Source organism: Lethenteron reissneri, chromosome 64, assembly GCF_015708825.2.
Source record: "Lethenteron reissneri isolate LAM-NWPU_2019-01 chromosome 64, ASM1570882v1, whole genome shotgun sequence".
Classification (NCBI taxonomy): Eukaryota; Metazoa; Chordata; class Hyperoartia; order Petromyzontiformes; family Petromyzontidae; genus Lethenteron; species Lethenteron reissneri.
In genome coordinates this window covers 11,731,418-11,752,641 of record NC_083842.1, presented here as the reverse complement: position 1 = coordinate 11,752,641, position 21,224 = coordinate 11,731,418, and the positions used below count along the sequence as shown (strand labels likewise).

The 21,224-nt window shown below is 46.2% G+C and overlaps 1 protein-coding gene across 1 annotated transcript in view; it reads left to right on the top strand.

The window, feature by feature from the left end:
• The first annotated feature begins 1,847 nt into the window (after positions 1-1,847).
• The window catches only part of LOC133359024 (uncharacterized), a 32,883-nt gene continuing 13,506 nt past the window's right edge, over positions 1,848-21,224 (top strand). The window contains exons 1-5 of the mRNA XM_061577396.1: positions 1,848-2,010; positions 5,688-6,213; positions 7,226-7,303; positions 8,159-8,236; positions 15,005-15,884. Coding sequence (XP_061433380.1) covers positions 5,697-6,213; positions 7,226-7,303; positions 8,159-8,236; positions 15,005-15,884 — 1,553 coding nt within the window. The 5' untranslated portion in view covers positions 1,848-2,010; positions 5,688-5,696. The remainder of the gene's footprint in view (positions 2,011-5,687; positions 6,214-7,225; positions 7,304-8,158; positions 8,237-15,004; positions 15,885-21,224) is intronic.

The window sequence follows — 21,224 nt, the reverse complement described above, 5'->3', positions numbered from 1 at the left end:
CTCTCTCTCTCTCTCCAGTCACCTGCTAAAATCCATTAGGCAGACTGAGTGGCACATCGTCTCTGCGTGGCGCACGGACTGAGTGTCAAATAGATGGGACAGTGAGCACAATTTCCAACTTAGGAATCCGGGTGTCATTTTGCAGTGCTCACATACCGGATTATAAGACGCACCGCCTTCCACCCCGCCAAATATTGTGTTGACATACACAGTGGCGGCTCCTGCAAAATCTCTCAGGGGGGGCAAATGTCTGGATGATTGATAGGGATAAGGTCCACCCATGCAATGGATAAATTAACAGCTTAAGCATGTAAAGGCAACTTCACTTCTTTAATATTAATGAAAATTAAAGTGACTCTTACAATACATCTTGTTTGTTTCTATACTCACTATTATTACAATCCACTTAGTTTCTTTTATTAAAGATTCCACTAGGTGGCGACAAATAATATTGTTGGATGAAACGTACTTACGTATGATGACGTAAGCACGTTAGTGCGAGCCCTCCCGGAAGCCATAGAGAATGCATTGCAGCGCCCGCCGTTCGAAAACAAATATCTTTGAATGTAAGTCTATGGGAACACTCTGGGCGATTCTCAGCCGGAGTGAAATCGCCCAAAAAGAGGCGGTACTCCACAGAACGTAGCATGACGCTGATTGGACTATATCCAGAGGCACAGTAATGGCTCGCGAAACTCTGTGGTTGAATGACATTGGTGGTGCGTCGCCCAATCGCCCTAATGAAGAAACCGCCCCTGGACATACAGTGGATCATCGATTATCCAGCTGCTTCCAACATTATCTGGCAGTCCCAGGGCCGATCCGGCTAAACTGCTCCAAAGGCTGTAACCCAAGGCCGTAATTATAATATTCCAATATGCTCAAAATGTCGCCCCAATATATTGCTATAAAAAATTGCTGTGCTATGTAAATAAAAACAACAATTTGCTAAACCTTGGCCACAATATCTGGACTTGTCTTCATATAACAATGCATCGATTTCTGTTTATATGATTATGGTTGTACTTTATCAATCCCTAATCTCTGCCATTACATACAATGAAACAAGAAAAGGTAAAAAAGTAAAAGCAGAGGAATGTAATACAATACACTCTTAGACATTATTGTAAAAAATAAAATAAAAAGTCCATCCCATGTGTTAGTTAATTTTCTTATATTTTAGGCAGGAAATGAGTTTTCAAATTTTGATATTTTTCAGGGTTGGGACCCCCAGACACCCTGGAAAATTTCGTCCCCCCTAATGTTGACTCCACGGCTACGGCCTTGCTGTAACCAGTCCGACAACAATAACAAGTAGCTATGCTTGATTCCAGTGTCCAAGGGGCCGTCCATAAATGACGTCACGCGATTTTGGACGATTTTTGACCCCCCCCTCCTTTGTCACACGGCGTCACAAAAAGTCAGACCCCCCCTCAAATATGACGTCATAAAGCTCTACCCCCCCCCCCCCAAATAAAACATGCTTCAAATCGCTTTAAACTATTGTCATTCTAGTGCGTATTTAATGTGGCGCTGCACTCTGATGTTATAGGAGAAAACATTTACTAAAAAGTATATTTAATTAAGTAGAACGTATTGTCTATATTTATTTAAAGTTGCGCATTTTGATGTGACGTCACATTTCTCAAACCCCCCCCCACCCATCATCACACATCGTCAAAATGTCTGACCCCCCCCCCCCCCCCCAGGTACGTGACGTCATTTATGGACGGCCCCAAAATCGATCAACGATTGAAACTGTTGCCCCGTGTTGCGACGACCGGGACAATCGGCTGTTTGACGCGGTCCCTTAGCAGCCGTCACTCAACCCCCCACCCCCCCACCGTTACTCGCCGTGCGCCCGAGGCCTACCTCTCTTCGCGTTCGCGTGGTTTTTTCTTCTTCTTTTTCTTCTCTCTTCAATACAAAAATATTTGAAGAAAATAAAAACAAAATCCACGCAAGATTTGCACCTCCCCCACCCGCCAAACCGAAGCCAAGTTTCCGTCGGTAAGATTCTAGAGGTGAAAGAAACACAAAAGCAACAACGGAAACAGAATCGACGAGGGAGCCTTGCGATGTGTGCGTGCGTGCGTGCGCTGCACAGCATTTTAAGTATTAAACGTTTTTACATTTAAACAAAACCTTACAAATCGATACCGTAATTATAACCGATCGTTTAATATGCGAAACTAACAAAACAATCTGAAAATTATTATTTCATTGTATTTGCATACCGATCCAGCAGTGGATTGAACCACGTGTTAGTTTTTTTGTTTGTTAACAAAACGTGATTTTAAAACGAAATGTGTGTTACTGTACTGTACTTCTATGCTCCACGTCTGCGAAGCGAAGCGTGGTTGATGGGCGGCCGCCCTGCACGACTCGTGCTGGAGGCTGCTTCAGGGGAAGCTTTGTTACGGTGGGGGCAGTCGGGGGCAACAACAACAACAAACAACAACACCGGTGGACTTTTGTTATCCGTTAAATGTCTCGCCCCTGTGGTAGCTACGAAATGTTAACTACCTCGCCTTGTATACAGGAGGCCGTGGGTTCAATCACCACCCTGACGTCTGCTGTATATTTGGAGTTTGTGTGTCTCTCTCATCATCATCACCACAGTGGCTAGGAGATGTTAACTACCTCGCCTGGTGTACAGGAGGTCGTGGGTTCGATCACGACCCTAACACCTGCTGTATATTTGGAGTTTGCCTGTCTCTCTCATCATCATCACGGTGACTAGGAGATGTTAACTACCTCGCCTGGTGTACAGGAGGTCGTGGGTTCGATCCCGACCCTGACGCCTGCTGCTGTGTATTTGGACTCTGTGTGTCTCTCATCATCATCACGGTGGCTAGGAGATGTTAACTACCTCGCCTGGTACACAGGAGGTCGTGGGTTCGATCACGACCCTGACGTCTGCTGTATATTTGGAGTTTGCGGTGTCTCTCTCATCATCACGGTGGCTCGGAGATGTTGACCACCTCGCCTGGTATACAGGAGGTCGTGGGTTCGATTGTATTCTCTCTCTCGCGTGGATTTTTCTCCGGGTGCTCCGGTTTCATTTAGAATCAACATCACGCGTTTAGAGTATTTGGCTGCTATAAATTTCCGCGTGATAGGCCACTTCGTTGAGCTATCATACGTGGCCAGGTCGCTTCTGAAAAATGGGCTAAATAACTCAGTGGGCCTTACCTGGTAAAATACATAAATTAGATGCCCCTCTGCTTTCGCCAACCCGCATTGACCAGCGTGGTGAAGTATGGTCAAATAACCTCTCACGACCCAGCACCGCATCGGGGAGGCTGTCATCCAGTAGTGGGTTGACAGAGGAGCAGCACGTGTACGTACATTGATTTAATACTCGAGCTTTGAACCGTATAATTGTCATTGACATTTGCTCAAACTACTATTCCTACGGGGTCGGTAAAATATGTACCGCGTTGTGGAAGTGAATAGTACTCGGTGCTTTTATGAGACTGGAATACGTCGTGGGAATGTGGCTTTTCCTGCACTGGATCAGATCCGCCAAGGGCGATGAGCTCAAACCCACTGTCGTATGAATAGGGTGACGCTGTCACTTTGATTCAATACAGTTGAAAAAAATCTATTCACATCACCTGTCTCCCCCCTCAGCGATTCAACGGATAGCCACAATTCGATTCAAGAATTAATGTACAGTTTTATATTTTCAGTAATTTCTTCTCAACGTTATCACAATTTTGCAGTCGCTGTTGTGCCATGATGCCAAAGCGTGCTTTAGAATTTCTCGTACAACAATGCAACCATTCGTGTTAGAAAACGGCCCTTAGAAGCAAGTATTACTGGTAGGAACCTTCTGGTTACACCAGCCCACGGGATTATTGTGTCCGTCCGTCGTGCAGGGAGGGGCTGGGTGGGGAGGGAGGGGCTGGGTGGGGAGGGAGGGAGGGGCTGGGTGGGGAGGGCCTGGGTGGGGAGGGTGGGGGGTGGGAGGGGTGGGGCTGGGTAGGGAGGGGCTGGTCACCCCGTGGTGCCCTTATAAAACTCAACGTTTAACCTACTCACGCCGGCTTGTGCCCGCCCTCACAGTCGGGCATATTTGCCGAATACACCACGCCGCCGTTGACCCTGGCCATTGACCGAGCAACCCAACGTTCCTACCAGCTCCCTCCGCAGGATTGTGTTAAAGAGCTGCCTCTTACGTTCTCCTGAAGTAATCTCTGGTCAACACGGTAGAGGGCAACACTTCCCCACTCGCTTTATGCGCGACAATCAAATTTAGCTGTATTAACCCTTTCCCGTTCCGAGACGTCTGCACTTTGCAGGCTGTGGGTGTCCCCTTCACCGCTGAATCTCTGAACGCGCAAGAGGCTCGGGGCTAATTTTACTTTGACATGCGTAGTAGCGCCGTTGTTTTTAAAGACATTGTGCTCGCCGCAGAGAACCGTAGCGACATGACTGCACTCTACGATAGCTGGCGCCAAACTGTGCACGCGCCCTCTCACGTGGGCTTTTTGGGAGCCTCGGTACCGATGAAGTAATTCTTTTCCCGGTCTTGTTTAGATGGTGTACACGTACATAATCGGAACGAGAGGGTTTAAGTGCATAAGCTAATTTGGTGTTGATGGTTTTTTGTGTAGTCATTGGTGACCTGAATGAGACGCTAACTCGCTACACTTAAGAACTCGGTTGAATAACGCCTGGCTGCACTGAATTCGAACCCAGGGTCTCGTGCAGTGCCAGATCAGTGCTCTGAACCTCTTATTTTTGTTGTCTGGTTCATAGTGTTTCTCATTTTTTTTTTCACTCATTTATCCTTTAGCCTAAATGTAACATAAGCATAACATTTGCCTATAACTAAAATCGGAAATTTGTGCAGTTGTAAATGAATGTATTGTGGGCCTTTATAATACATTTTTATTGTTGAATCGGTGCATCACTGCACCCTTTTGTTGTAACTAAACTAGTTTAACACGTAGGCTTTTGCGACCAATATCCAAAATAGAGGGTTTTTTTGGTTTAGATTGTGTAACTCAAAACCCCAAAAACCTCTTATGTAACTAAACTAGTTGGTCATTTTATATATGGAAATAAACCTTGAGCACTCTAGTCGACTTAAACTATTATTTCCGTTCCTTTGCGGGTCAATAACGTAAAATGTGCATTTATATATCATCTCAAGGCGATGTACAGAAACAGTGGGACTATTCATTTGTTTAGATGCTCGCGGTTAAATGCCAAGATAAAATGGAAGAGCCTGGACTTGAACAGGAAGTTGAGAGTATGGATCATATGAGAAGGGCCTTCCAGAGAATTGGGACAATGGAGGATAATGAGCTAACCTCCGCTGAGCAAGGGTTGACCTGGGCGTTTGCATAGAATGCCATGGTTCCTGGAGCGGAGAGTACTTAGAAGGAGAATAGAGGGAGATGAGAGCAGTGGGTAGGGGCGAGTCCATGCAGGATCTTGAAGACCTTGAATGCGATCTGGAAATGTATGCAGCCTGTGGATTAATTGTAGTATAAGCTCTCTCGTTAACTGGTGTGAATGAGGAGTTTGGCAGCAGCATTGTGTACTTGTGATAGTCACTGTCATGTGGATAAACTCAGAGGAATGTATGGAATTGTAGAATTTCCATGGTGCTTAAGCACTGCCACTCTGTCTATTGAGCAGGGAGGCCCATTAACTCTTCTCTCATTCGGCAGGCTCACAAAATGGCATGCGCAGCTGTGTTGGAACCGAGCAGGGACTTCCCGGCGTGGCTGGAGGCGCAGGGTGTGAACGCGGAGGTGGCCCAGGCCATGGACTCGGAGCTGGGCATCCGGGACTACGGGGTCCTGAGCGCCTGCGTCAGGGACGGCCTCGTGCGGGCCGAGCTGCTGGCCACGGCGCGCGACCGTCTGCCCTTCGGCTTCTACGCCGTGCTGCGGCAGGTGGTGAAGGCCCTGCAGGGTGCCGAGCCCCACGACACAGTTACACCACATTGGGATGACGCCGCCGCTTCCTCCCCTGGCGACGTGACGCTGGGAGGCCTGGTGGACGTGCTGCTCGCGTTGTTCAGCGGCTTGAGCCGGGAGCTGCTGATGTCTGTGCGGAGGCTGGGAGTCATGGACGGCCCTGACATGGGCGTTGCTGTCTCCAGTCCACCTTGTGCAGGGGTTGAACACCAGGACTTGATTGCTGTCGAAGAGGAGCTGCCCTCAGAGGAGAAGAGTCAATTCTCCAATAACGGTGAGCTCCGACTAGAAGGAGAGGAAACGCCACAATAATCTCCAGGGATTACTCCACAAATTATTGTTCAAACCACATAGGAATATCACCCTTTACTGGCAGACGAACTCCCATTTTGCAGGCCGGTACTGCATTCACCTTGTGAACAGGGATAATTTCCACATGCCGAGCACTGCCATAGGGTGTCTCAAGATGTACTGTATGGGAGGCGTGGTATACATGTTAAGTGATGGTGAGGTTAACATTCTGTTGTGATGGCTGTGAGGTAGGTGATGATTACAGCTCAGGAACCTAGACTGGAGATGATATTCTATCATTTTTTGACATGTGCAGAGTGCTGCTCATTTGAATTATTGGTCCTGAGTAGGTAGGGAAACTCCACACTTCAATCTGCCTTGAATACTATTTTCATTTACATCACAAAGCTTCACTGAGTATCAGGACTTTTTTTCAGACGGATCCTCCACGAGCAAGATTGGCAAATGCATTTTTTTCACGCGAGCGGAAACTGCCACGTGCTGATTCCACAATCCCCCAGCTCCTGTGATCTCCTGCCCGAACTGTATCCCACGATCTGGTGGGATCTTCCCCTTGGTCGCAAGGACCCGTGCAGGCCGTACTAACGGACAGTGCACGAAAATCCACGCAGATGAGTCGGGAACCCCGCTTGCTGTACTGACGTCTTCTAGAAATTAGTAAATTAACTTTGGCCGATGTTCACGTTCGAGAAAAAATTACACTGCAACCTTTGGCTGCAACGGTGGTCATTATTGGACGCTTCTTCTTCCTCATGAAACAAACCCCCACCATTTTACTTCACATAAACCACATTGACAAGGGTGTCAGTGACAATTACATTTGTAAATTAACCACCACTATTTTGTTTTTATGGTATAAATGAGCGTATTGTATGATGAGTCATTCCTTAAACTAAGGTATTTCCTGTGAATGTCGCCTGTTGCAAAGTGTTTTTTGTGTACTACCCAATCAGGCCATTGTCACTTTCTTTCAGATTGCTCCATGGAGTTCAGAAATTCTCAAGTCCAAACGAGCGTTACCGGAGGAGGCGGTGATGGTGAACAACCATTGGGTAAGATATCCTCACTTTGTCTTTAACAGCAAGAAGCTTGGATATTTACAAGCAGAGAGAAGTCACATATAATAAAAATCCTAAGCCTCTAACAATGAACACCCCGCACCCCCTTCATTGTGATACAAAAATAAATTGTCGTGATTTGGGGTCTATTCAAGAATCTGCGTTTTATCAGAGTTATTGGGTTGTGTTTAAAATTAGATGCCCAACTACTCGGGTAGCCCGGGGGTTGGCAGAGGAGTGGGCAGGGCACATGAGTTGGTGGTGGTGTCAGTGTCAGAAGGAGGAGAGGCCCCTCACTGTGTGGGCAGAGCTCGTGGTTGAGTGGGCATGGCTATTGAGGATTGGGTGGGAGTTATGGAGGGAGGGACCGCTGGTTCACTGTGTGCCCCGGTTGAGTCTCCCAGAAATCGAATGGCTTTGCATGTCACACATTGTCTTAAATACTAGTTTATCTTACACACTAGAGCGAGTATAATTTGATTTTATAATCATGTAATATTGTAGTCCTTTATTTACCCAAGCATTTCTGAGCCTCGAGATGCTTTTTCAGGAGGGGTTGTCATTCAAATGTTTAGTTAAGAGTGCTAGATTCACAATTGGAAAGTCACATGTTTAAATGCGGGTTTGGAGGGGGAAACTCAACCTCTTAGCCCTATGAGGTTCATAAAATGTGTACCACTTTATAAAAGGACTGGTCCCTGTTATGGGAATATGGAATTTTCACTGCTGGCTTCGGTGAGTAAACATAACATTGACATCCATCCGTAACTTCAACATTTGCAAATAATCAAGTTGTATTTTAGTCATTACAGTGCTCGTGCTGAGTCATAATCTCTTCTCTCTCCCCAGACGAGGGAGGGAACAGCCCTTCTACCGAGGCGAACTTCAGCCCCGTGTGGCAAGAGGTCAAAGTGGAGAGCTGCGACGGTGAGTGCACATTGACACCGACATCTTCATCATCAACCTTCATTTGTAAAGCGCTCCTGATTGCTCAGCGAGCGCAGCATGGTGATACATCCCAACCTAAGGGATGGAGAGATGTTAACTACCTCGCCTGGTATACATGAGGTCGAGGGTTCGATCCCAACCCTTACACCTGATTGATTTTCATAAGTAATCCTCCAAGTCAAACAGAGTCGTCCTTTTGAGCGACTGTGCCCCTTATAATGATTCTGTAATGACGACCAAAAATGTCAAATTTCCCCATGTTCTTCAACCTCAGCTGCGACTACACTATTTTCACATACAAAAGCCAGGCATTTGGAGATTTTAAAACGAAGTCTCATAGAGTGAGGTCGTGGTTACATTAGATTTGATGTAAGCACTAAGATATTGGCGACTTACAGCACAGCACAATACAATTTGGATCTGTAGAGCATATTGAGGCATCCGCATATCAAGATGCTGTACAGAGACTGGACATATTTGTATGGCGAGAATAAGGCAATCAGTCAAAGACAGATCTTGAGCCTGGACCTGAACTGGGACAGAGTCAACAGCACTGATGGCTGGTGGAAGAGAGCCTCGCATGACGGGGGCAATAGAGGTAAACGTGTGACCTTTCGTTCAGCAATGGTTGACTGCTTTCAACAAAAATCCTTGGTTACTGGAGCATAAAATGTGTGAAATAAAAAAAAGTTTGGCTACATATGGTAGGAAATATATTCTACATACATGGGTAGGACCATGCTTTATGACGCATGACATAAACCATTAAAACAATATATGTCGATTTAAAAGACCAATGAAGCAGGAGTGGTGCAAAGTGTGTTGGTGCGTGCATACATACAAAACCTGCACATTTTGACAGTGTTGAACCGTGCTTCTCGGCTGCTTTTTGACTGAGGGCCCTTTGCAACTGCTATGACAATCGGCCTGATCCGTAGAACTTACGGCCCTTTATTGGTCCATTAATTGATGAAGATCTTCCCACAAAGTGTCGGTGGTCATGCTTGACCCTACTTCATACTGGCTAGTGAAAGTCGGTGAAGTGGGACGGGGCCAGCACCGGTTCAGACGTCATGCACCACTGACGTTTGCCATGGCCGGGAATCAAATGCAGGTGGTCGGATTCATAGGACGGTGCGCCAACCACAGCGCCACTGCCCCACCCCGTAAATTTCAACATATTCAAGCATTTGCGACTACACCATTGAAGACAGACAGGAGGGGGAGATTTGGTGACCGGACCTCATGGGAAGTGCTAATGTTTTCATGGATGAGCCTCCAGGTGCATGTTACCCCTCCGGGGTCCACAGTGAACAATGTCAGGTTCACGTGCTAACACCAAGAGCGTCGGTGACCTGTAATCATGTGTTCGGAAATGATTTTGGGTAGTCTTCTTCATCTGGTGACCCGTGGGCCGAATGGCCCGCAGAGGCTCTTGGGAGTGGCCCACCGAGCTGCGGTCCGCTCGGACACAGATACCGATTAGCGAGATGAGAGATAAATAAGAAATTTAGATTGAGAGATTTGTCAATAATAAATAAAGATTATTGAGATTAAGGGAGGTAAACAAGACATGAGTAGACCTGGAGACAAGAGAGTGACACATTTTTGGTCATTTTTATAGACGCTATGCCGTCACATGGCCCACCAGCGCGTAGTAATTTTATAATGTGGCTCGCTGGAAAATAAGGTCGAAGAACCCCGATTTAGGATATTAAAAAATATTATGAATACAGAGTTGTGGTGCTGGGGGACTCGTCCCCGCGTTAACTCACGTGTGGAGGATGCCCTATCGTATCAGAAGATCAAGACCACGAACGTACCACCCAGGTACAGAGGCGAGATGAGGATGACAAGTCGCATGTATCAATAACTGTAGCGTCTATTGTCGACATGCGATTGGACTTGCAAGGAACGAGAGCCAGGGGAAATGTTCCAGTTCCACCTATTTGTTACCCCCGGCGTTTCCTTCTACAGGTAAGAGTGAGGAATGTCAGTCTGGATTCATCATCGGTGACGTGACATCACTGAAGGGCGTCCAAGAGCTCTATCCTCGGTCGGAAAACTCGAGGGGTACGGAGCGGCCACGGCAGCCGCGAGCATCCAGAGGAGCCCGGGGCGCCAGTGGGAATGTCGGCAGGAACGTCGCACGAGGCGCCGCCGCTTTCGCTGTCGACTCGGCCTCAACACGCTCCACAACGGGTCACGTCTCACAGCAAGGCCCAGCGAGCTTGCGGGTGGTCGTCCAATCCGCGGCGACGTCGGCGGCAACGGTGGCGGCGGTGCCCGAGCCTAGCGGCGGCACGAGAAACAACAGGCCGTACGCGTGCGAGCTGTGCCGTCGACGGTTCACGAGGCACGACTACCTCCAGAAGCACATGCGCTCGCATACGGGAGAGAAGCCGTACTGTTGCGAGGTGTGTGGCCACGGCTTTAAGCGCTGCGCCGAGCTCAAAATCCACCTGCGCATGCACACGGGCGAGAAGCCGTACGGCTGCGACGTGTGCGGTCAGGCCTTCTCGCAGTATGGCAACTTCAAGCGCCACCAGCGCATGCACACGGGCGAGAAGCCGTACCGCTGTGACCTGTGTGGGCGCAGATTCTCGCAGTGCAGCAACTACAAGCGTCACCAGTGCCACCATTCGGCAGCAAGTTGATTATTCTGTCGGCGTTGTTGACGTGTATGTATGTATGTTTAACTTAATTCGCAACGTATGTAGCCAACCGTGCTAATTGTAGGTGCGAAAACCATTTTCCTTTAAGTTGGGAATTTTTCTCAGGATTTCTTTGTCAGATGGTGCATTACACGGTTGGGTTAGTTTCTGGTCCATATCCAACTCAGCCCCATCGTTTATCTCAGGTCAATACAATGAATACTGCCTTTTTCAAAAGTCAACTGGTTGTCTTCTCAAGCGACTGCTCCCTATGGAAATGTGAAAAGAACACCAATGCTACGAAAACAATCGTACGACCAGGAAGAGACTTTGACGTTTTGACATTGAATAGTGCGTTGTCCGATATTCATATCAAGAAATTCTGTCACAGTCCTGTTGATGTTGAACTTAAAATGAAAACACTTTGGAGGTGGCTGTGTGACTCATGGTTCAGACCACTCAGATCAAATGGCCTGATTTTCTAATATTCCTTGAATATACAGATGGTATATTCATATGGTACTGTGTCAAGGTTGCTCAACTCAAAATATTGATATTTGCAAGTTCAAATACAGATAGAGGGTTAACTCAACCCACTGTCTGTTCACCATCTCTCGTGAAGTTGATTTATCATTAGAACGGTTTTATGGAATTTCGAACCATTTCATCCGATCTCTTTGGGAGAAATTGGCTCCCACCAATGAAATGTGGAATTTCCAAGGTGGCTCAGCAGCTCGGAGCTGCCACTGATGAAACTTGGGGTTCCTCAATCAAGTTTCAGCCATTCATGATTAAAGCCGGTTTGCAGATGTAGTGAGTTAGCCCCAACCCTGTTGCCAATGATTGCACCAAACGTGTGTTTCACTCGGATCTTTTTTCAACACCAATTGCAATAAACAAAAACATATATAAAAGGCTTGTAGAATGTTACAAGCGCAAGCTTAGTCGGACATTACGTAACTGTATTCCGAGAGGGAAATTTAGATTTTTTAAAATGGATTTTCTCCATTATTTTTTCAAGATGGGGTGATGAAGCATGCACATTTTTTTTATGATAAACTGTTACAATTTTGCCTCATTCTATTCAGGAATATATTCAAATAATTTGATCTCGGTTGAATTTCTTTTCATTGTCTCGTTTGTACAATTGTGTTAATGCGATTAGCGGAAATGTTTCTTTACCATTGTTTACAAATCGCTCCATGGTTCTGCCTCACCCTATCTCCCTCACTACGCCCCCCCACCCCCTCCCAGTGCTCAGTCATGTCTCCGCTTTTCCCTCCTGGCTTCCCTTTCCATTAGAATAAACGCCCACTCCACATCAAACGGGCAACTTCACTAACCATTTTTCATTCCCCCCTTAAGACTAATCTTTTTTCAAGAGGGTATCCCTCTACCAATTTCCTGTCCTTGTCCTTAAAACCTTCTTAACCTCGCCACTCCCTTTCCCTATCATCACCCTTCCTTACCATTCTTTCTCTTCCTAACCTCACCCCCCTGCCTTTCCCTATCATCACCCTTGCCATCCTTCCCCTTCCTAACATCTCCCACCTCCCTTTCCCTATCAACACCTTTAACATCCTTCCTAACCTCGCCAGCCCTCATCACCCTTCCTTGCCATCCCTTCCCTTCCCCAAAACGAAAAACCCATCCCATTTCTCCATCAGCCAATACTAATGTACCATTTATAATTCTAAAATCCTAGATAAGATGAGATAAATGTTTTATTGGTATGTCCTTGGCATTTAATTTACATGTCTATCATGAATTCGCATGCACGATTCGATGCAAGTGTCATTGAAGTACAAAATTCAACTCTAAATTTGCTCAATGCATCGGTACATGCCTAATACTGTATAAAGTGATTGTAACCCTTAAGGAAGACCAGGCAGAGTTGATAGTCGGAAGAACAATAGACCAGATCTATGTGATAACGTCAAATAGCTGAGAAGTATATTGAAGACGATTAAAAGCTATCTCGACCAATTTCATAGATTTAAGCAGGCTTTTGACAGTGTCTGGCAGGACGGACTGTGGAAGAGCCATTGCATCGCAAGTAATATTGCCGGAGCTGATTATGTCAATACACTGCTATATGAAATATTATGTATTGATTGGTTCAGGATAAATATTGGCATCGAGCGTGGAATGCATATGTCCTCCCATGTACTTGTTGGAATATATTTTGGAAGTAATAATGGAGCAGTTATCAGACAATACTGACATGAATTTGTGGCAAATTGATAAAAACATTTTTTTTTACAGTTTTGGAGATAACATAGAATTACTTGCAAAAAGTCAAGATTGATAAGGCCAGCTGAGATTTGGTACTGATTATATTATTATTGATAAATCAAAAAGATTTGACTGTTGACAGAGAAGATAGAACATAAACATGTTAATAAAGGGAAAGCATTTGAGTACGTTTCTGAATGTTTATACCTCAGTGGTTTGATACTATTGAACGGTGGACGCACAGGTGATTTGCAAAGGAGAATAAAATTGGGACTATCAATCATGGGGTAGTTTTAAATGACCTGGAAAGTGAAATACTTAAAAACCAAAAGCTAAAAGTACTCGTGTATGGCACACGTGTTATGCAATTGGTAGTATTACGTAGCACAGTAATCTGGACCCAAAGAAGACAAGAAGAGTCTATGGAGTTGAAAATGGAAAGAACTATAATTAAAAGGATTGAAGAATGGACATCTCTGCAGTCTGTGATATGTACTTATTAGAAAAAAGCTATCTTACGGACTTTCAGCCAAAGCAATGACAACTGATAGTTGAAGGCGACAGTCCATGAAAAAGGCGGACTGAAGCTGTTGTTCTGCTGGTGTTCGGAAGAAGAGGACTTACATGAATGCAATACTGACGGTTCCTTTATGACGGGCGGATGGAGGATTACTGCTTGTGGCCCATGGACCCTGCTGCCCCTTTAAAAGCTTTAAGGGAGAAGAACCTTCAGCAAGTACCTGGGTGTGCTCAGATAGTTTTGGTAGTTGCAGGTAGTCTACTGGTAGTGTTGTGCGGTCTAGTGTTAGGGCTAGGTGGTGTCGTGATCGACTTTGTAGGATGCTTCTGGGGTTTTAGTGTCTCTAGCATAGAACCAAAGCTTGCTTTCTTGAGCTGCAGCTCATGTCCTCAACTAAGGTGCTGCTGAAAGTACCCGAGCAAACGCGTGATACTAAGGCGTTATAAGGGCATTGTGCTGGTACTGTGTGTTCCTTTGTGCAAGTGATGGTGCAAAAGCCGTATTTAATAAACAAAAATGTGAATCTCACAAAGCAGTTCTTTGTCATCTCTAAACATTTTTTTAATAATAATTTTGTAAGGTTATCCCCATTTGTGATTTCTCGTCGGTCAATTGTATTTTTTATTTTGTTGTAATGTCCAAACACTGTCTTGGATAAGTCTGCCTCCCAGCAAATAAACATATGTTGGTTGATTGATATGAGGTAGATAAAAAAAAATACGAGCAAGAAAGGGGTGCATTTAAATAGATTATCGCACATTAAAGTTTTTTTTTAAATAGAAAATGTTTCGGCGTGCGTTTAAAAAAAATTGTGTTCGGAATGAAAACATGTCAGGTTAAAGCAATACTCAAATTAACACGTATGTTGTCGGCATATCCTCTTGCTTAAAGTTTCATCTTTCCATCCAAGGGCAAAGAAAAGCTGACTTATAATAATGATGACATTATCCTCGATCAGCAATACCACTATTTCAATAACGTATGTATTTTGAACTTCTTTCGCACCGTACATAGCCAAATCCATCAATAACACTGTCGCCGGGCTTTAGTGATTGACGCCTGTCATCTCGCACTTTGGAGGCAGCGAGGGTTGGTGGATCATACAAATGTTGCGAAGCTCCCTTCCCGTAGGTATCAAGGAGCCACACTCTGGCTCATATGTAATGTAAGTAGAACTTCTTTCGCACCGTACGTAGCCAACCGTGCTAATCAGAGGTGCAGGGGAAGGACAACAAAGTAAACGCGCAAAGCCAGTTCGAAAGAAACGCGTTACACTCGAGTGTCGAACGCATATTCACAGAAGGCTATCGCACTCACACAACTGCGCGTGTTCTCCAGCAGGCGAGGAGGTGCCCTGCCAAGCCAAGTTCTTCCTCGAGGAAGAGGTCCCCTTGATGACGCCCGCTTGGATGCAGCGGCAGGCGGTCGCCACCGTGGCCCAGGCTCGCCGCGTGGGGAACGACGCGAGAAAGCACTCGCCCAGGCTCGTGGCGACGGTGGCAGCGGCGGCAACGATGGCGAACGGGGAAGAGCATTTCCCCTTCGCCTTCGAGCGAAGCCTCTCGCTCGGCAGGACGAACCAGTCGTACACGCGCGGCGGTGGCGGCGTCGGTCTCGGATCGCCACCGGGGTTCTTGATTGAGAACGTCGCTTCGATGCGGGCGGCGGTGGCGCCGCCGCCGGACAGGACGGCGAAAGGATCGGGGTACGCCCAGTACCAGCGACACGCGGTCCGCGGGAAGCACGAGGCCGAAGGCAACGCGACCGCGAGCTCGACGCATGTTTACCCCGCTGCGCGGGGCGACGCTGCGGATGACGACGACGACAACGCAACGGTGGCTGCGGCGGTGGCGGCGCCGGAAGCGATGGTGCCGCCCGAGGAGTCGAGGCCGTACCAGTGCCGGCAGTGCGGGCGGCAGTTTGCACGGTCGGATGCGTTGCGGAAGCACATGCGCATGCACACGGGCGAGAAGCCGTACCGCTGCGAGGTGTGCCTGCGCCCCTTTGCGCACTACTCCAACTTTAAGCGGCACCTGCGGCTGCACACGGGCGAGAAGCCCTACAGCTGCGACGTGTGCGGCCGTGCCTTCTCCCAGTGCTCCAGCCTCAAGGACCACCGTCACATGCACACGGGCGAGAAGCCGTACCGCTGCGAGGTGTGCGACCTCCACTTCTCACACCGCTCCATCCTCTGGTCTCATCGGCGCACGCACGCCGAGTAACGCGGGCGTGAACTCGGCGCCGGGGTTTGCGCGGCGTTCGCCAATTCCGAGCAGTGGTTTTTTTTGTGGTCCCGATTCTCGGCAGGTCATCTTGGCTTGGCAGACAAGTGTGGTGTCCCGTCATTTCACTGCTTTGCGAAATGTCACCAGCTGCTTAGATCGAGCCGGATGACCGCTATGGTTTGGGCACCTTGAGTTACAATCATTTCCATGTACAGTCCTTTTGTTACTGCATTGATGGATGAGGGCCTCCTTGTATTTAACATGCGGGTCATGGCGGTTATATGACCGTACCTCACCACGCTGATCAGTGTGGGTTTGGTGAATGCATGGAGCATATGCTTGACTGCAAGTACAGTACAATAATGGATTGCCCTGCACTGCCTCTTGTTGACCGCCACGTAGCCCAGAAGCTGTCTCTTGAAAGCCTGGGCATGCATGCATGCATCGTGATCAACCATCCAAGTGCCCTCCAGGCTCCACTCCTGTCTGTGAGCTCTGATGATATTTGGGATATGCCAGGTGATTTGGTCATAGGTGGGTTACAATCAGTAGGTTATCAATTAATTTTTCGGTCGGTGATTGGGAAGCCAAATCAGTGGTAGCCCTGTGGAGATTGATGTCCCCACTTATTTTGACGGGCAAAATATGTAGTGTTGGGTTAGAGGCCTATTTAAGTGGTGCTACATTGTTGGCAGCACAGCAAAACCCATTATCGTACTGTACTTATATGCTTCCGTGTCCTATGTCCCCGCCTTCACCAACCTGCACTGACAAATGTGATAGTGTGATCAAATAACCCCCTTGACCCGCAGTGTGAAGGGAGACTCATCCAGCAGTCGGTCAACAAAATCGCCGTGCATGTACATTTAACTGCTTTTAGTGCTGTGGTCATCTTCACATCTTATTTTGCTGAGCGTCAAAGTGCCCAATGATGTGTCCTCTACAGGCTGCGAATAGGATTATTATTAGTATGTGACTGTCTAATGGCCGAGTGTTCAGCACCCCCATCATTACCGCTCCAACTTTGACGGAGTCAACAGTTGAAATCCTGCTACAGTTGCTCTAATTTCTGCAAGGAATTAGTTGACTCACAAAAGCGCACTGCCCTTGGTGAAAGGACATTAAAAACCCAATGGCATGGTACTTTGCACGAGTAGGTCAATGTGTACATGCACTACTAGATTAGCGCCCTCCCCATGCCATGTGGGTCGCGGGGACTATTTGATAATACATCACCATGCTGGTCAGTGTGTGGATGAGGGAGCGTAGAAGCACAGTACAGAAATTGGATCATTTCTGTAAGATCGGGCGTATTCTGGGTGATTTGATCATCGACGTACAGATCCAGACATTTTAGAGCACCATTGGAACCTCCTTTGTCAGTAGCAAAATATGATAATTCTTTTTTTACCCTTTTATCTGGCAATAAAACTGACACCTTTTTTACGTGCGCCTTTTGGCGTCATCTGGTCCAACACTATGTGAGACTAGGCTCTGAGAAAAGCTGTCTCGGGTGTGGACCAATCAATTTCAAGGACAGTGCGTACATTATCAGAGTTGTGTGTTTTTGTTTGCATTCCGACCGCAGGTATTGTGGTCAATGCAAACATGACTCCTTGTAAAAAAGGTGTCAGTTTTGTCGCCAGATAAAAGGGTGAAAAAACAATTATCACATTTTAGAGCTTCAAGAGCTGTGACCTTCGCATTTTATACTCCAAAATGTCTCAATCCCAATTGAATCTCCGACCTTTCGCAGCCTTTCTGATGGGTCTCATAGGAATCCGCAAGCTACCGGCGTCGTAGTGAGTTCAAAACCCAAAGCTGGGACTGCGAGTTGACTTTCAAACACAGTGGATATTAAATGTTCACACGACATCACCCTTGTATAATAGAGTAACGCTCACACGTGGCACTGTAAGCTGGTTAAGCTTACAATCGATGTTGTGAGTGCTGTAATAGTGTGCATGCATTGCTGTTATTGTATGATCACTCTTCAGGCTATTAGGCCACTCCAGCACGTTGTAGACTGCAGTACATATTCCTCACATTTCAGATATGCAAAGTCAATCATCGTTGAACTCTCTTGAAACGTGAGCTCAGTCAAAAGTGCAAGTGTCTTTGCTGTCGTAGATTATTTTTTTGCTTTTCGTGCAATTAAAGTGCTATTTCTGTCACGGTGCTTGAGTGTTTATTCTCTGCTGTACTTTTATAGAATTGTGTGGTCCGCATACTCTCCGTTGATATTTCATTCACAAATACGGCCAGTAACTTCTTTTACAATACGTTTATTTTGCACGAATGTGGGCCTCTTGTAAGGTGCTATCGGCAACATTATCGAGTGTTTATATGTGGGAGGAAATTAGAGCACCCGGAGGAAACTCATGCGTGTGTGGGGGAAACACTCTATCCCATTCGGACGTGACGGGTGGAGTCCACATTTGCTGCTCCGCCTGATATTAGGAAGCCACTAGAGGGAGCTATGCACTTTGAAATCTGATTTTTTTAGAACAGCCTTTTGTTTTTAGCGTGATGGCCTTCTCCCGCACCTCCGATTAGCACGGTTGGATACACATGGTGCGAAATAAGTTCAACATGCTACATGCGAGCCAGGGTATGGCTCCCCCTTGACGTCTACCTACCTGATTACAGACCAATTCAGACCTTATTGGTCACCCCGTGCCCTTATAAATCTCAACGTTCGTCTGACAAAGTCCCATCACAAGGGAGAAACACAAACAAATAGACAAAAATGATGTTACTAAACAAAAACTTTTTACGGATTAATTTAGATAATTGGTGTCAATTATGCTATTTATCATGCTACTGTCTGTGATTTTGCATGCGTATGCTGCTGCTTGCTGGATGTGGATGCACACACATGTTGCAAATGTACAATAAACTATGATTTTGTTGGCTCGTATTGAAACGGCGGCTGTACGCCATGTGGACCCTAAAACTCAATATTCCTGCACAAGATTACGGGTAAACCCATATAGGATGACAGATATGGTAGTTTCACAACATTTGTACGATCCACCAACAGTCGCTACTACCTGCACGATACTAGAGGACAGGCGTGGACCACCAAAGCTCGGCTATAATGTTATCGACGATTTTTTCCGGCTTAAATTTTTTTTTTAACGGGCAAGTACAGATGCCAAATGCAATTAATTGCAAGTTAAATAATTTTAAAGAATGGACAGTGCAGCATCAAATTGTGATTTACACCGAAGAGTTGGCCAAGCAGCAGACGTGCAGAGAGCTGGAGAGAGTTGCCCGTGGCAATATTGGCGCATCGACAATCCCAGCAGTTCCAGGGGCTGATGCATTGGAGGGTTAGGATTTTGTCACGAGTTATTTGTGGTTGAAATTCACGGCCAAGGTGTGAGCAGGAAAAAAAATAATAACTGATGAAAGATAACATAATTAGGTATAAGATGGGGGCAATGCCACTACCCTGGGTACGCGGTGGGAAGATGTTAACTACCTCGCCTGGTGTGCTGGATGGAGGTCGTGGGTTCAATCCCGACCAAGATGCCCGCTGTATATTTGGAGTTTGTGGTCTCTCTCTACGTGGTCGCTTGGATTTTTCTCCGGGTCCTCCGCGGGGTTCCCCTCCACATATAGAATCAACATCACGCGGTTTAGAATATTTGGCTGCTATAAATGTCCACACGATGATGATGATGAGCCCACTTCGTTGAGCTATTGTTTGTGGTAGCCAGGTCGCTTCTGAAAAAGGAGCTTACAGACAGCTCAGTGGGGCCTGACCTGGTAAAATAAAAAAAGAACATTCATTTTTTAAAAATAGTTTTAGTTCAGTCTCGTGGTGACATTGCTTTTGTTTTAGGGGCCGTCCATAAATGACGGCACGCACCTGGGGGGGGGGGGGGTCAGACATTTGTGACGAGGGGGGGGGGTGATAAATGTAACGTCACATCAAAATGGGCAACTTTAAATAAATATAGACAACACGTTCTACTTAAATAGACTTTTTAATAAATGTTTTCTCCTACAACATCAGAGTGCAGCGCCACATTAAATACGCACTACAATGACAATAGTTTAAAGCGATTTGAAGCATGTTTTATTTTGGGGGTGAGGGCAGAGCTTTGTGACGTCATATTTGAGGGGGGGGGGGTCTGACTTTTTGTGACGTCGAGTGACGAAGGGGGGGGGGGGTCAAAAATCGTCCAAAGTCGCGTGACGTCATTTATGGACGGTCCCAAAGTCACGTAGAACAATTTTTTTTTTACAAAAAACTACGACGTTTCGATCGCAAAACAAAGCAATCGTCATCAGGAGGACGATTGGACGATTTACCTGTGTCATCGGGATGACGACAACGATTGTTTGTTGATGGCGATTGCTTGCGCCGCGATCGAAACGTCGTAGTTTTTTTGTTGTAAAATATTTTTGTTCTCCGTGACTTTAACGAAAGACCCAACGATGATGAATTCCTGCACGAAAGTCTCCCCTCAATCGTCGCGGACCCTAAATCTCGAATCTGCTCGGCGGTGGAGCGAGCCAACGTCCCTCTTCGCTCGCCACTCGATTGGAGCTGAACCGCGTAAAGTTTTGCTGCACGATTCGGCTCATTTGCTTAAACGTCTATTTGTTGTTTTTAAAAAATATATATATTCTTTTTTTTTAAACCACGCGACGTTTATTTAACTGGCGCGGGGAAACCGAACACAGTCGCCGTCCGCTGCAGAGGACCCGGCGGAGGTAAATGTAGCGTGGGGGTGGGTTGTTGTCAACAACAGTGGATGATGATGTGCTTTGGTAGAATGTTTGACACTTTATGGAGATAAAACAGGAGGTGTTATGATGTTCACACACCGAACGGAAATTTTGTGCAGAGAATCGGGTACTGCATTAAGCACGCAAGGTACTTGTGATAAACATTCAAACAAAAACGTAAGCGAAAAAAAACAAGGTTGTTTTTTCGATTTAAAGGTTTCGTGACTGCAGGGATTCATCTTCTTGGTTCTTTCGGTAAAGTCACGTAGAAGGGAAATAATAAAATAATAAAAAGAAAACAATAAAAGAAAAAGTAAAATAAAAATCTAATAAAATATTTTTTCATGTTTTATTTTTATTATTTCCCTTCTACGTGACTTTACCGAAAGAACCAAGAAGAAAAAATCGTGTTTTTGTTTGCATGCTCTGTTTTGTTTACGTTTTTGTTTGCATGTTCACACGTATGGTGTGTGGTTAATGTAGTACAAGATTCCCCCCTGCAAAAATATTTTTGCCTGAACATCTTGACACCTGTTTTGTTTCCAGAAAGGGGAAATCCTATTTAGTATACTTTGACACTGGCAAAGAAA